General features: G+C 52.0%; 6 protein-coding genes across 6 annotated transcripts; 4 read left to right on the forward strand and 2 right to left on the reverse strand.

Moving 5' to 3' along the window:
- Positions 1–978: 978 nt before the first annotated feature.
- On the forward strand, positions 979–2723 carry BO70DRAFT_430033 (uncharacterized protein; the record flags this gene model as incomplete). Its single annotated transcript, XM_025548121.1, has 4 exons — positions 979–1533; positions 1603–1781; positions 1839–2179; positions 2353–2723. Exons 1-4 carry the CDS (start codon positions 1453–1455, stop codon positions 2721–2723), a joined length of 972 nt encoding a protein of 323 aa, XP_025398456.1. The 5' UTR covers positions 979–1452.
- Positions 2724–3106: 383 nt separating this feature from the next.
- Positions 3107–3422, forward strand: BO70DRAFT_397350 (uncharacterized protein; the record flags this gene model as incomplete). The annotated part of the gene is made up of 2 exons (XM_025546697.1): positions 3107–3193; positions 3246–3422. The coding sequence occupies 2 exons, from the start codon at positions 3107–3109 to the stop codon at positions 3420–3422; spliced, it is 264 nt and encodes an 87-aa protein (XP_025398457.1).
- Positions 3423–4586: 1164 nt separating this feature from the next.
- BO70DRAFT_293556 (LCCL domain-containing protein) lies at positions 4587–6695 on the forward strand (the record flags this gene model as incomplete). The annotated part of the gene is made up of 2 exons (XM_025539444.1): positions 4587–5047; positions 5102–6695. The coding sequence occupies 2 exons, from the start codon at positions 4587–4589 to the stop codon at positions 6693–6695; spliced, it is 2055 nt and encodes a 684-aa protein (XP_025398458.1).
- Positions 6696–7724: 1029 nt separating this feature from the next.
- Positions 7725–9738, reverse strand: BO70DRAFT_293636 (amidase family protein; the record flags this gene model as incomplete). Its single annotated transcript, XM_025539449.1, has 2 exons — positions 7725–7917; positions 7967–9738. The coding sequence occupies 2 exons, from the start codon at positions 9736–9738 to the stop codon at positions 7725–7727; spliced, it is 1965 nt and encodes a 654-aa protein (XP_025398459.1).
- Positions 9739–11039: 1301 nt separating this feature from the next.
- Positions 11040–12526, reverse strand: BO70DRAFT_338422 (integral membrane protein PTH11-like protein; the record flags this gene model as incomplete). Its single annotated transcript, XM_025541198.1, has 6 exons — positions 11040–11508; positions 11559–11623; positions 11692–12065; positions 12128–12195; positions 12249–12288; positions 12323–12526. The coding sequence occupies 6 exons, from the start codon at positions 12524–12526 to the stop codon at positions 11078–11080; spliced, it is 1182 nt and encodes a 393-aa protein (XP_025398460.1). The 3' UTR covers positions 11040–11077.
- An 865-nt stretch (positions 12527–13391) lies between these two features.
- BO70DRAFT_380404 (uncharacterized protein) lies at positions 13392–15648 on the forward strand. The gene is made up of 2 exons (XM_025545411.1): positions 13392–14575; positions 14635–15648. The coding sequence occupies exons 1-2, from the start codon at positions 13775–13777 to the stop codon at positions 15592–15594; spliced, it is 1761 nt and encodes a 586-aa protein (XP_025398461.1). The 5' UTR covers positions 13392–13774; the 3' UTR covers positions 15595–15648.
- The last annotated feature ends 34 nt before the right edge of the window (positions 15649–15682 follow it).

A 15682-nucleotide genomic window follows, 5' to 3' on the forward strand; every position in this document is an offset into this window, starting at 1 on the left:
TGGTGGCCTCCCCTCCCCTCCCCTCCCCTCCCCTCCCCTCCCCTCCCCTCCTCTCCCCAAGACGTTATGATCCAACAGAAAGGCTCGACACTCCCGGACGGGGCCGGACCATGCATGCACCTTCCCGGTACAACGAACAGACGGGGTGTTGAGGAGGGGAGGAGAGGGAAGTCTTTGCTCGAGAGTCGGCGGAGGTCTTGCGGGTAGACTCAGGCGACACAGCACCATGCCATGTGCATTATAAGAGCATCAGACCATGTTGACGCCTGCGACTAGCAGGGACGCGTCCTGGACGACTCAATAGACACAGGAGCAGCGAGTCTAGAGCTCAAAATTAGTAGAGTATATTCTTGGAAGCACCTGCAGCCACCTCGGCAGGAGTAAATCCAGCAGCTTGTCTTAACCCAGGGGTTGCGGGAGGAGACCATTCACCTCCGCACGCGACTTTCCAGGTTTCAGGCACACAATGCCCGCGTAGGCCCGGCCGGCCGGCGCGTGTGGCGACTGTGTCGCGTCTTGTGTAACAGGTTTACGGGGCCCTGGGCCCTGTGTCCTGTGGCAGTTAGTAGTGTTCCCAGTAGCATAGGTGAGTGAATATACCCTCAGCGCAGTTCCAGTTTGTGGTGTTAACAAAATCAATGAGGGGAATGCAACTTAAAGATGGTGCAATGTGGCCTTTTGCCGCTCGGCCAAGGAATGGCTGTACCACGGGGCGTTCAATTATGACCGAATGAGAAGATTCAGCCCTTTCTGGATACCAACTGGTGAAAATGACGTTTGTTCTTCGCATCGCAGGGCCATGCCGATGGATGGCAATTGGGTTTTGATCGGCGCCTGGCTGGCTTTCTTTTTTTGGACTTACTTACCCGTGGGGGGATTTTCCCCGGGAATCATGTTGGATTGGGCTTTGGGTGCGGAGGGAAAAGGCTCAATGTTCCAGGATTTATAAAGATATGGAACTGGAAATTTAGAGGTTCTGCTAGTATATGCATGATATTCTGGGCTGAATATATATACTATTCCATGAGGTTGGGTCGAAAGCCCTTTCGAATAATGCTAATATGCCCATGATATATCATTTCAAGGCTGCCGTCCAAGGCCCTGTATTAGCAGCCAATTATTCACACCGTCGCTTCGACCTCATCGACAATGGCATTTGGGGAGTGTTGGGGGTTATCTCGAGACCAGCATCGGTCTTGTCGCAGTCAGACAATTCCCGAGCAGGAAGTAAATAACAACAATGTCAGCAGTGTTTCATTCTGATAAGCACTGTCCCCTGATTGAACTTCCCCGCCTTTTTGCCCCATACTTAACCGTACCGGAGAATGCTGCCAGTGGGTCGAGATCGTATCGATTCTCTCCCAAGCATTAGCTGTCAAGCCACTGTTGCGGAGCCAACTCGCCCGTCCTGATCCCAGCGCGTCCAGCTACCCGATCCGGGATTTGTGCTTAATGTTTCCGGATGAGGGCAATGCCAACACGATGCAGTTCTCCGCAGCTAGAGTTGCCCTGTCTTCTCGACCGGAGTGTCTCGTAAACAATAAGAATTCCGTCTCTATCACCGATAGCCTGCTACTTATAAGTGCAGCCCATGCCCTCTAGCACCATGTCTTGTCCCCCAAAACCAAAGTCGCAATCACGGCTGTCGGTGTCATCTCACAAAGACATGGCGCGTTCACATGGCTCATGCTCCAGCTCTCCAAAGACCATGACCATGTGCTGAGGACCTTCCGCCTTCTAATTTCTGAACTTTGCCAACAGTTCGGAGGAGGCCATCCTGGGTAGGTGTTTAAACCTCATGATTAGTGAAAGATACGAGATGAGATTGACAAAGACAGAGGCGTGGTTGGGATTGCCGCCATTGGAATCGCGCCCTGGCGATATGTTATGCAATATGCACCTGACACGCCCGACTATTTTAACCGCGATCGTGTCGACCTATCCAACGGTCATGCCTGTCTATTTCTGTATACGTTCCTGCACCTCACTGGATACAAGGCTATGACTTTAGGCCAGCTAAAGCCGTATCTGACCGTGTTGACACATTATGTCCTGGCCATCCGGAGATTGAGCACGAGGGCCTTGAATTCACCACAGGCCCCCTGGGTCGGGGTGTCGCAAATGCGGTGGGTCTTGCTATGGCCACCAGGAACCTGGCCGCCAAGTTCAACCGTCCTGGGTATGATATTATCTCGAACCATACCTGGTGCATGGTGGGTGATGCGTGTCTGCAGGAGGATGTTGCATTGGAGGCCATCTCTTGTGCTGGCTATCTGAAGCTCAACAACCTGATTGTTATATATGACAATAACTAGATCACATATAATGGATTAGTCGACTTGACCAACACAGAAGACATCAATGCCAAGATGCGCGCCTGTGAGTGGGATGTTATTGAAGTTGAGCATGGCTGCTATGATATTGCAGGTATTTTCCACGCGCTGGAGAAGGCTCGTGCCTGTCAGGATAAACCTACCTTTATCAATGTCCGAACCGTCATCGGTTTAGGCAGTAAGGTGGACGGAATGGCAGTCGCCCACGGTGCAGCATTTGGTGCTCCAGACGTCGCAGAGATGAAGAGATACGGTTTCCACCCCGAAGAGCATTTTTTCATTGGCGAGGTAGTTCGCGAATTATTCCGTGACCTACCTGTCCGCGGGGAGTCCCTGGTTCATCAGTGGAATGATCTGATATGCCAATATGTCAAACCCAGTATCATTTAGTATCACACCTACTTAGGTGTCTGGACACCTTTTTAGCCGAGTGGTCTTTATGGTCTGATGCAATATAACACTGAATATCCGGAGCTTGGAGCGGCTTTCCAATAAAGACTATGCGGAGAGTTGCCCCCGTACTGCAAGGATCTCACCCCATCTAGCTTCCCTGAGAAGCTAACCGCCTCGAGAGTCTCTTCGGGACTAGTATTCAATCTGCTTGCCGAGCATATTGAGTTGTTCATGGTTGTAAACCGCAGACCTGAGTCCCTCTGTAAACATGATCTGGCCAGGAAAGGTTGACTTTCAGCACGTGAGTATTACCTTTCTATCCATCTAGCATGCCAGACCATACTTGACAGGTTTAGCCCGAGTTACGTAGAACATGCAATATGAACGGCGATCATTCCAGCCGCTATATTCACTTTGGATTGCGCGAGTTTCGTGGCCCGAGTGATCACTTTCCCATGCCAGCGATTGTTCGAACAACAGCCCGTAGAATACAAGCGAAAAGTGTTGCGACGCCATCAGGATATTCCAGCTGTGGTAATTGGACCATATGCACCGAACGGATGGCATAGTTTACCGGGCAAAGCTGCGTACAAGTTCTTCGGCTATGAGACCGGGACGATGACCGCGAAGGTGGGCGACTATTTGGATCGGCTGGAGAGAGGTGAGGCACAGAGAGGGGAATTCATGGATCTGTAGGGCAATGTTCCATCACTGATGAATTGAACGTGGTGCAAGCAATGCAGGTTAGCATGAATTGGGCGAGGGTCCAAGCCCCCCACAGACGTGCAAATCAGGCGGTCGTAAGCGCCACCACGGAATTCCGGATCGGCTCTGCAAATCAGTCGGATATTTGGGTGGGGACTGGTTGGGCATCTCCCTGGCACCCTGCATCGGTCAAAGGTTTGGTTAATTCCTGACACCTGCCTGAATGTCATGATCTTGACGGAAGGGATAGCAGGAAACGTGGTGATCAGTTAAGCACCTCGCAAGGGAAGAGGGAGAAAGAGGTGGTGGCTGCAGGCCGCAGGCCACGCAGGGCGGCGGAGGGCGGTCATTGGCGGGCGCCAGCCTCAGGCACCGCTGACACATGACAACAACAGAGGCAGCTCTCATAGCATCATGGCATAATCAGCTACAGAAAAGGTGAACGCAACACTTGGAAGGTTGGGCTTTGAATGTATTCAAGAAGACATATCACATTGTATGTGCAAGCATGTGTGTAGGGGACTGTGGCATAGAATAACAATTTTCATAGAAGATATCAATCATGATGACGATGATCGCCCTTTGGTACGCTTAGACACACTAACGCAGTAGTCGTCCGATCACCCGCTGCGGTTCCCTTGAACCCTTTTCTGACCGGATCACCTGACTTGACGATGTGCTGGTCTTAGTCCCCCAGTCTCGCCACCACCGGGCGGCTTTTCTCCCCCTTGACAATCGCCGCAGCAGCAGCAGGAACCTCGCGGAGGAGGGTGGGCTGACATAAGCGCCGCTGATTGGTGCCAGCCGCCACCTGCCGGGTGACCTGGAATCCCCAGGATGGGAACCTTAACGGACGCCTCTATTGTCTTTCCTTTCTCTTCCCTTCCCCTTCTTCCTCTCCCCTGTCTCCGCCTATCCAGTCGCTCTATTCTTCTTTTGTTGTCGTTATCCTTAAGAGTCTTGGGCTTCGATCGCTCCCAAGACGCCGGTTTCGAGACCGTGATTCCCTTCCACCGGCTGTGAGGGGTCTCTCCGGTCGGGTTCTAGAACATCCCTCCACCGTTCGCATCCCCACTTAGAGTCGTTCCTCACCTTGACTGATTTCCTGCATCCTCCCATCGCTGGCTCGATTGTTCACCCCGGAGTTCCTGCAGCATGCTGGGTGAAGGCCCCGAAGACGGCTCCCGGCCTTATGTTCCTCCCCTCTTGGACACTGAGGATCAGTCCGCCGATCCCGACGCATCCGACCGCCCTCAGGATGAAGAAGCGGCCCTCCCCTACCTCCCCGTCTGGCTACGGGAGTCATCCAAGTCGATTCGCTGGGGATGGGTGCCGTTACCGTTGCGAAAGGTGGGCTGGGCAGTAGCCGACTGGGTCAAGGGTCCGAATCCTCCCCAGTCCCTGCTGTTGAGGCCATTGTTTCCCCGGTACCAAGAGCTTCCTGTTCGGTGTCTGAACCGCTTCTTCCCCAAGCGCAAGCAGAAGATTGCCTTGCTGGCACTGCTCTATTTCGTCTGGTTTTTGCCCTGGACGATCGTTCTACTACACTCGCGGCAGGCCGGGTATATTGAAGGTTATGGGCGACCGCAGACTCTCTCTTGTTCGACGAGTCTTTGGTAAGTGACGTTGCCCGACACCCTTGGCGGAGGCATGCTGACTGTGATTCACAGGGCAACTGGCAATGAGTGTGGGCTCAATGGGAACGACTGCCGACCGTTCTCTGCGGCGACCGTCGCCTTCCGTTGTCCCGCGAACTGCCGGGACTCCAAGCTGCTCGACCCCCATATGGTTGGTAACCAGACCTACAGCTACCAGGGACTGGTGGTAGGAGGGCCACAACCGGGCTCGGATGATCCAGGCGTTTATCGAGCAGATAGTTTTGTCTGCCAGGCGGCAATTCATGCCGGTGTCATAACCAATTCGGTCGGTGGTTGTGGTGTGGTAAAGCTGGAAGGTGCTGCGCATTCTTTCCATGCATCAAAGCGACACGGCATTCGCTCGGTCGGATTTCCCTCGACTTTCCCCAAATCGTTTGGTTTCGTCGAGATGTCCTCTTCGGAGGCGACGTGCCCCCAAGACCCCCGGTGGCCGTTACTGGGCATCACAATCGGCGCAGTGGGCGTTCTCTGGCTCTTCTGCACGTCCCCGCCGGTCCTGTTCTTCAGTACCTTCGTCATGGTATTCTGCCAGGTTGGGCTAGTCTCCGATCCGCCATCGATGCCCCAGTTGGCGGACCTTTTTTCAACGCTCTTTTCGCGACTGTTGCCGGCGTCTTTTGTGGCCTACGTTCTCTATATCTATTGCGCCCGACCGCTCCTCACTCCGCTTTCTGAGCCGATGTACCAGTTCACCAAGACCTTTCTTTTCCTGCCGCCGGTGTTCATTGGCGGCCTGAACAACTACACTTTCGCTAGGCTGATCCCCTTGGAGCGGCTCACTCCCAATGATATACAGAAGCAACCTGGGGCCAAGGTAGCCCTGGCCCTGGTAATCCCGACTGTGATCTGTATCATTCTGAGCCAGGCCTGGCAAATCCGCCAGGGGGGCTTGATGCCTCGTTATCTGAAGATATATTGCACCATGGGACTCATCCTCCTGATCTTGCTACCACTCCCCGGTCTCCGCTTGCGGATTCACCATTATATCCTTGCGATTCTTCTCATGCCGGGGACAGCATTCCCGACGCGGCCTTCCTTGATCTACCAAGGACTTCTCCTTGGTCTTTTTATCAACGGAATAGCCCGATGGGGATTCGCGTCAATCATTGAAACGCCTGCTGCCTTGGGCGAGCAAGCACCGGGCCCAGGCGGAGCGCACGGCTGGTGGGGCGGAACCTACCCCAATGTCAGCGATGCCTCTGTATCGATTTCTCTGCCAGGTCCGGGCTCCCATGAGGCGCATCATGGGAATGGCAACATAACGTTCGACCTTTGGGAGCATCAGCGCATGTCCAAACTGGGCGTGGATGGTATCTCGGTTTTGGTCAACGATGTCGAACGGTGGCGAGGCTATTTGGACGAGGACAAGCGTGGCGAATTCATCTGGCATCGACACGGGCACAGTGGGTTGGAGCTGCAGCACCGACCAACCATCGAGAGTGACCCGCTGGATATGGATATGGAGATCCTGGCCGATGACTCCAAGCCCGAGGACCTCTTCTTCCGGTTTGCCTTCCTCAAGGGAGCTGAGGCGGGGAAGTACGGCGGGACCGGAGTCTGGCTGCAGGACGGGCGGTGGATGTCACCTCCGCCACCTAAGTCGTAGATTTTGTCTCGCGTGAATTAGACGGGAGTGATTTGGTGCTTTCTAGAGACGGTGTTGGATGGTGGACTATGATTAATGATTATCATCACTGGTTATTCTTTTGGATACTTCTGACTCTGACAGCTGGTAGACGCGGTATAGACATCGTCCATGGTGGTCTCGAATTCAGGAGTGTTGCTATCCCATCCCACACCGCTGTACTCGTCGTCCGGCTCTTCAATTATCTCGAGAAATTTTGTCTCTTGCGAGCCTCGCCCCGGCCCATCCCCGACGGTCATGTGACTTCACAGTCACCAGATGTGTTTGCGTGGTTTGTATCTCCGCATCCTGCCTATACCATACCACAGTGGCCATGTCTTCACAATACAATTGAATAGATTTTTCCTTCATTTTCACCTTTTTTATCTTGATGACTAGAACATTTTAATTGAATGGCTATGTTTTTCTTTTCAATCCTTTTCTTCTTACTTTGAACTAAATAATACCATTCGACTCTGCTCCAGAAATGCCAAAGCCTCCACGTGGGTGTGAAGTCACTTGGTTTATCCTCAGGCATTGTACCGGCACCTGGTGTCCTTCTTCTAAGTTCCTCCTCCCTCCTCCCTGCTCCCTCTTCACTCCTCTTCACTCCCCCCTTTCTTCTTCTCCTTACTCCTTCTTTTTCTTTATTCTTTCCATCCGGTATAGTTTCGGTATTGACTTCACATCAATCCGTCCATCAGCAGGCAGTGATACACTATTCCCGAAGCAGGCCATTTTAACGATCCGAAGGCAATGAATCATAGAGCACCCTAGAACGAAAGGCGACAATGGACAATGGTTTGCGGAGAACATCACTCACTCTGTATCTAATTGGACCAATGGATGCAGCTGGCATTTGTCCGGGTTGAGAGCCTAGAACATATGTAAAAGACAGGAAGAGAGCAAGGAGCCGGAACTCCAGAAGGTAAAATGCCATGGCTGATGGATCCATCTCAAAGTACCCATACTGACTACCATATTCTAGCTGTCTTGTTACTTCTTCTCTGGTTAGAATGCCGTCCGTCCGGTCTTCACCGATTTGATAATCCCCGCCTCCGCCATTTTCTCCACCATATTCAAAAGCACAAAGTCACATCCGCGGCGGACAATCAGATTGAAGCTCACCGGCCACTGCTCGACTACCATGCTGATAGGCGAGAGATACGGAACCTGGCCTATAGGGATGGTCACATCCGCACAGCTAGAAAGGACTCAGTGACGGGACCACTTCACATCGGATTTCGACTTACCCGAAGAGAGGACAGATTTCATAGCAAGGTATCGTGGCACCCTCTGGATATTTGGATAAAAGAGTCGCGTTGGGCCCTATGCTGGGATCGTGCTCCCGGAAGCTAGGTATGCCACCGGTGTTTTCATCGCAGACAATCAGAGATTCCGAACAGGATTTATTCGTCTGGTATAGTATGTGTCTTTCAAACCACTCGACAGCCTTGGCTCTGGAACTTAATGCTCGGTCATATGCCTTTTGGCTATTGAAGGAGCTGTCCATTTGGGTCCACTGGGCCCGCAGCTGGCCATCGACTGGCGGGAATCGTCCGTCATCGCGTTCGGCCCAGGTCGAGAGTAGGGGTCGGGTTACGGCGACGTACTGGGGCCACACGTTCAAGGAGACTGTGTCGTTGGCTAAACGCGCCCAGTTAGCCTTGGTATCAGAAAAAATGGACGCAGACTTGACTGTGTTGCTGAAATTGAAATGGTGAGTGCTCATGTTGAAGAGATCAGCCATGCGGGTGAGGGCTGACTGGAAGATAGTCTGAGCTGAAGGATTTTTCATGGGAAAGTACTCGTCCGGATAAAGGATACGGCGAGGAAATGCCAGTGTGTCAGGGACTGATAAAGGAGGCAGGCCTGTTATCGAGGAATTTTGATACAAGTCCGGTATACACCAGGCCTTGACGAATTTCCCCCATTCTTTTGGATCACGGCCGAAAACACCAACAGTATCTTGGCCCCAGCTGACCGGTATAGCTCTATCCAGAGTCATCATCCCTTGACTGGGCCGATTGCCAAACGTGCCCGATACTGCCGCTGGACGTCTCATGGATGACCCCGTATCGGTCCCAATAGCATTGTCTAGCCAGTCATACGCGGCTACCGAGCAACCTCCTCCCGATGATGAGCCTGAACATGTCAGGTAGCCATCTCCACGAGGGTTGAATGGATACTGTTCGTCGGTCCAGTCCCATGGATTGGCCCCAGACCCGAACTGGGCAAGTTTATACTTTCCTACTAGCACTGCCCCCAGGTCGATCAGGCGTTTTATGGCCGGGGCTGTGGAATTTGATATGGGAGTGATCTGAATCCAAGCTTGACTACCTCCTGATGTTTGGAGCCCCTTCATATCGAAAATATCCTTAACGGCCACTCTCCTGCCCGCTAGTGGCCGTGAATCGTTCCAGGAGTAAATGCGACTTGGGACCGGTATCATGGGTGCCCAAACTCGGGGGTTCATTGATGGTAGTGTAACAAACGATCCTGTCCCATCATTCGACGGATATATTCCGGTAATGAAGTTGCGGTAGGTGTCTCCATACAGGCGGTAGGTATCCAGAAAGCTGACCGTTTTCGCTGATATCAACGCCGTGTAGGGTCCGGGCGCAAGCCCTTGATATACTTTGCTGTGGACTGAAATAGCATGATCCGGGATGTCTTTGAATGCTGTCGAATCTAAGTAGAGTTGACTGACGCCAGTTTGGTTCATGTACTCGAGAGCTGTCCTATTGATGGTAACTTTGGATCGTGGGGATGTGATATAAATCGAGCTCAGAAAGCCTGTCGAGAAAACGTCGTCCCCGGAAAGATAGTTGGCGATTGTCGTGTCCAGGAATTTTGCTGTGACCTGACTCTCGTTGGCCACGATCACAGTAATTGGCGTGAATCCACTGTTATCTGTCTTCATGTGTGTGTTCGCCCCTAATTCGACGTTCTTTCTGGGATATTTCGAGTTGGCAAAATAGGTGGCGTGCCCAATCTCGTATGAAAGTCCGCTTTCTGATGTCATGCCTAGATTCAGCATCTTGAAGTTCGATGTGGCAGTCGCTTCAGCCAGTCCTATTAGACTGACAACTACGGCATAAAGAAGGGAATTCATCCATGCCATCATTGCCAACATCCTGGACTCTAACAAGAGTCTTGAGGGACTGGGAATTTTGCTGGGTATCCGTATCCTTCCACAAACAAATAGGAAATGAAAGCTCGCAGTGTATTCTGCCAAGCAGTCTGAAAAGCATAAGGCTGGGACGTGTTCAACTGGGGCAATTATATAACGTGGCAATTGCCAATCACTAAGTGCTTTGGATGTTGCAAAGATAGCCTAGGCTATACATTGGTTACACTTCCTAGCTGTTGGTCCCACACATCTGGCTTTCAACAAGGTTGGGCTAATTGATTGCCCCCTGGTGTTACTCAAGGACTGTGCTATTCATGCTTTGATGTCACACAATCTGTCTCTGAGTTACATTGGCATCAGAATTCGCACTATTATCGAACGCACGGGGCTGGCACTCCGCCTAATCAAACAGCCTACAGCTCTTACTCGCACCGATCTTTCATTGTCCCTTCAAGTCAATACGCATCCCAACAACAGAGGTCGTTCCCTAGTGGGCTAGATATAACCTCCTCTGCGGTTAGCCTGGCTGGAAACTCTGTGTGAAATGCCAGATTTAGGCAAGACCCGCGTTTTTCCATCAGCTGATTACTGGTCTCCTCCACCACTATTACTAATCTACTAACACCCTAGCACTATACAGAGGACCCAGATTAGATATCGCGTCTCATTCGAGAACGATATCAACTGCGTGAACTAGCTATTTGTATTTGTCCCATTTTTCATGAGGGTCGAAGCCACGTTGAGATGAGGCACTGCCATAGGCTAATTTCTTGGTCTGAGGGCCTCGTGATTGTATCATATTCGCCATTGTCTGGCTTGCAGATTTGCTATTAAGCCTGTGAGGATGTTAGTGCTAAGCGCTTGTCGAATCAACTTGTGACAACATACCACTGCGGCAAAAGGAGTCATCCCCTCCGCAGCCGCTCAGGATGAGGAAATATACAGTCCTGACAACTTGGAAAATGGAAATGACAATCCTGGTAAGACTCGGGATTTCACAATAAGGCTAATGTATCAGAACCTGTGACTCCAATATGGATCTGATCAGTGCAGCGCCATCGACATTAGCTTCCCACATGGTCGGATATCCGCCGCCCCCATACTTACTACGGCATCTATCTACTTCTTCTTCTCACGAATCTACACAAACTAAGAGCTGTGAGGGAACTCTAATTCTATGATCTGACATAAGAAATACCGCAAACGAGTGACCGCTATACAGGTACAGCATCTATACATGATGAGTCTCCACCGTCTGATGGAACTCCCTCTGGACAGTGATGGCATTACTTGGTGGAGTCGAGGTTGAAATACGAACCAATTCCGTCCCCGTCTCCATATCCACACCCTTGTGCAGGGCAAGCTCGGACGTCGAATCCACATCCGGATAATGGCTTTCATTGGAGGAGTTCCCGTTCTGTAACTGAATCCACTCCTCATTGAGCGTATCGCTGAGTCGAGTTCGACGAGGACGGGATCGGGACCCGTAGTTGGTCGACTCGCGACCATATTGCACACGGGTGGTTTTGGGAGCAGACGATCCTCCACTGCTGACTTTCTGGGCGGCTTGTTTAAACAATCGGTAGATGATGGGGAGATTGGCGCAGAGAATCCCCCCGAAAGATTCGAAGCCAGATAAAACGGCAAGGTCCACTCCGTCCCCTGGTAGGACATTAGTTTTGTTTGCAAGGGCGGGCTAGGGAGGAACGCACAGGTGATGTCTGACGAGCTTTGGGCGAAGACGAAGGCGAGCCGCGCAGCACTAATTCCACAGGTTCTATACAGCAGACAGGTGTTAGAGTGATGATCACAAGAGATATAAACACAGAGTGGGAGATGACGCACACGAAACCGATGGAGAAGATCACGCACAACGCAATCTTGTTCTGTTTACTTGTACGGAGCCGCAGAATCACTCCAATGGGCAAAGTGAATATTATAATATCGGTGATCATATTCGATGTGTTGATATAGTATGTCAAGGCAGTTGAGTTGAAGCATTTGCCTTTGATGCTGACGTTCCAAAACGACCTCAACGGCCGACAGAGCAGACCCATGAATATCTCAATTGTGGCGATCCACAGGCAGACGAAGACCGCACAGCCCATGACGATCTTGCGGAACCAGGGGACGGTGAAGATTCGGTAGTATAACGCGAGGATGCCGAGCTTGACACTCGCGAGTCCGACATTGTAGAGGTGGCTGGCGATATAGTCACCCTGCGGCGAACGTGTCAGTCAGTGATCGTGGGGGAGGATCGTGGGCGAGGGTCGACTTGTACCTTCAGGAAAATTTCCAAGTCGTGGATTGATAAGGTACCGGCGTGTTTACCAAATCCATGACCGACGCCTAAGAATGTTAGTCTGGATCTTATTAGGCCAGCGCTGGGGCACTCGACTGACCGACTACTAACATGACGATACAGTATGCCACCTCCAACATCTAACAAAGGACAAGAAACATCGTCAATTTAGACGGTTTTGTCCCCAAAGGGGTATAAGGGGCAGCGAACCGTGGCCAAAGTGATCAGATAGTCATCTGCATGAAAACGATCTTCTGTTGGACCGGTGAATTTGACGAACAGTCGCAAACCTGTGGTCAACACCATGCCGGCGATGGGGACAGCATATCCCGCAATCACCACCGGCACCCTCGTGGCGGTCTCATCTGAGCTCGACATGATGGCCTACATGTCCTGGAGTGCATAGATCGCCGACGGTAAGAGCCACCCGGGGGTCCGACAGGCACGGGTCTGTTTAGATATAGGTAGGGTCATGTATATGATCGTACAGGTGCTAAACTTTTTCATCTGCTACAGGGGCTGATACGCCAGGAATGAGGAATGTCATCCCGGCAATGGACTAGCGACCAAAGAAGATGTCTTGGCCGCAAGTCCGGACTCGCTACGGAGTAGATACAGGCAGCAATATGCGAGACGGGCCATCTCGGTGCATCTCGATGCGGAGAACTTCAGCAAAAAAGGGACTATTGGGTGGGGATGGCGTCAGGGTTATCCACAGAGCAAATGGCCACATAGTACTATGGCCCCATGCCTTCAATCAAACGAAATTTCACCGCAGAACCAAGGTTTTCTAGCACTCGGTCCAGGATGACATCCCTGCTCGAGGTGGGTGCCGATCCTCCGGGGATCCGGATAATGGCTCTAGCGCTGCTGAACAATTGAGCCCAAAGATTACCACCATGCTAGTGGCAACATAGCAGGAAGCCCCGTTTTAGCCGGCTGTCCAACGGCCGGCTGACTGGAGGAGAAAGAATGACTGGCCACTAGACTAGTACTATGTACTATCGTTCTTAGGGCTGCCCGCAGGAAGCGGAAATGAGTGCAAATCACAACACGTCGCCCTTCCTTTAGGGCCCGCATCAGATGCCCCTAGCCGCTTAGCGTCCTCGATGGTCTTCACCATGATCGGTAACCATCCAATCTTGGCCAGCCCTCGATATTAGCCTCGATGATGACTGTCATAAGGCACGGGACGGAATCGCCGCGCGCCCCCCCCCCCGTTCTAGTGTCTCCATCGAGGTCATCTCAGCCCACCACGGCGAGATTCTCCAAGGCTTTACATTCTCATTATCTTCCGTTGGGAGGTGGTTCCATCTGGCCAAGCTGGCAAGCATAGCGGCAGAGAGCCACAAACGCATGGGAAACGAGCAAGATGTTCATCTCCTGGTCCTTGAACTCCGATATTTCCAATCGTTCCGAATCAGACCCGCCGCCTCCGAAAACACCCAAGCCTAGAATCCGGTCCCGCAACGGCTGCTTTACGTGTCGACGGAGACGGGTCAAGTGCGACGGTGCGTGCTTCCTTCCCTCTCGGCTCGGGGTCAAGGGGAACCCCATGTTTTACATGCCACTTTGCTAAACAGTACCGCTGGTCGGTCGCGGCTTTCAGAAGCTCGTCCGATATGCATGCGCTGTCAACGATCGAAGAACCGCTGCAGCTACAAACTCCGTATTCGGTGGGAGGATGATATGCGTAAGGCGGGAAAGTGCCATGGGCGGGCTGGTGTTGGGTTGAAGAAGAGTTCGTCGCCAGGTACGCAATCTGAGCAGGGAGACGACGAAAAGGAAGACGATGATGATGATGACGAAGAAGATGATGAAGACGAGGAAGATAATGAAGAGGGGGGAAATGAGGAAGAAGAAGAAGAAGAAGAAGAAGAAGAGGATCTTTCAAAATTGACACGGACCCGACACAAGGACCATCATGCCTGTCATGAAAAATCTATGTTGATCCTCACTCCACACTCCTCGCACAGTCCAAGGCGGGCCGTTACATCTGCATCTACCCGTTCAATTGCAACTACTTACGGTTATAAGAATCGCTATCGTCATTGGAAAGAGAACAAGGCCCATTTGCTTCGAATCGCCCCCCAGGAATTGCCATGGAGTATTGGAATACCCGATGCCGATGATGTGTGCTTGTCATTCTATAACTCAGTGATGTGCGCCGTGGCCGTCACCGTCGACGATGAGCACAACAATCCACTGCGCGGTACGGTGATGCGCATGGTATTTAGATCGGAATTGGCATACTGCGCAGTTCTTATGACCAGTGCGCAATATTTGCGATCGATCGACAGCCGGTTTAAAGTCCTGGAGATACAGGTTCGGCAGAGAGTGCTTGCAGGGTTACGAGCATCATTGGCAAGAGAAACGTGGGATTGGGCTGATGTATTGGTGCCAATTATATTCATCTGCTCTTCAGCTGTACGTTCATCCACTCTGCCAATAAAGTATTTGAGGCTATTTATATTGACTGTGTCCAGATATCCCAAAGCTGCGACGCCACCTGGGTTCAGCATTTCGCCTGCTTCCAGCTGTTCATCAAGCAGATGGTTCGCGGACACAGGACAAGCAGTGTGCCAGTGCTTTTCATTAGCTATTTCTCTGCCCACCTTGTTCTAGCCAAGTCACTTTTCCCCATCGACAAGGCGCTGCCTGTTGTCAATATTTCACCCACCTCGGCATTACCATCGAGCACCGAGGAGCCCTTCTGGACCTCCACGGCAGCACTATCTAAAGCGATGAACCCGGACACCCTCCACCACATCGACATGTGGAATGGGGTCAGCAACAGCATACTCCTACTCATCAACGATATTCTAAGCCTCAAAGACGACGTCGCGGCCTTACACCAGTCGCCTGCCTTCCAAGCCGAACAACGAACGGCCATCGAGACGAAAATCGCCACCTTGCAGGACAGCGTGCACACTATTATACAAGAACTCCCCGAATCGCTGCGCCAACTCCCATACTCATCCGAAACCGCCCGTAGATGCCGTCTGCTAGAGTACACTAGCCAATCCTACAGTTTCGCCGCCTGTCTGCTCCTTTCGGAGGCCTCCACCCCGGCCTTCCTGGGCTACACCAGTCAAGCTGACATTGGCTTGAGCGCCACGCAGAAGCAGCGGCATGTCGATCTCATGCTCACCCTGATTGGCGCGGTCGTCTCCACCGTCGACTATCTCCCGATCTCCTGGCCTCTATGGCCCCTTTTTATCGCCTCCTGCTGCGGGGCCTCGGACTCCGACAAAGCCCGCGCTCTGGCCCTGTTTCACTCTGCCCGCGAGAAAGCCCCCTACGAGAACATCCTGCGGGCCCAGACTGTTGTGGAACTCCTCTGGAAACGACGCAAAGTAGGTGCCCAAGGGGAGAGGCCGCGGGTCGGTCGCTTTGAGTGGGAGCTCGCCCTGGAGTTTCTGGGATGGCAGACCAGTTTTGCTTAATAATTGATGCTAGATAGTACTCCGTACAGATTTCCCTTTTTTTTTTTTTTTTTTTTTTGCGTGTTTTTTCACATGTGCGCCCTGCTAT

Source organism: Aspergillus heteromorphus (genome assembly GCF_003184545.1).
Source record: "Aspergillus heteromorphus CBS 117.55 chromosome Unknown BO70scaffold_16, whole genome shotgun sequence".
Lineage (NCBI taxonomy): Eukaryota > Fungi > Ascomycota > Eurotiomycetes > Eurotiales > Aspergillaceae > Aspergillus > Aspergillus heteromorphus.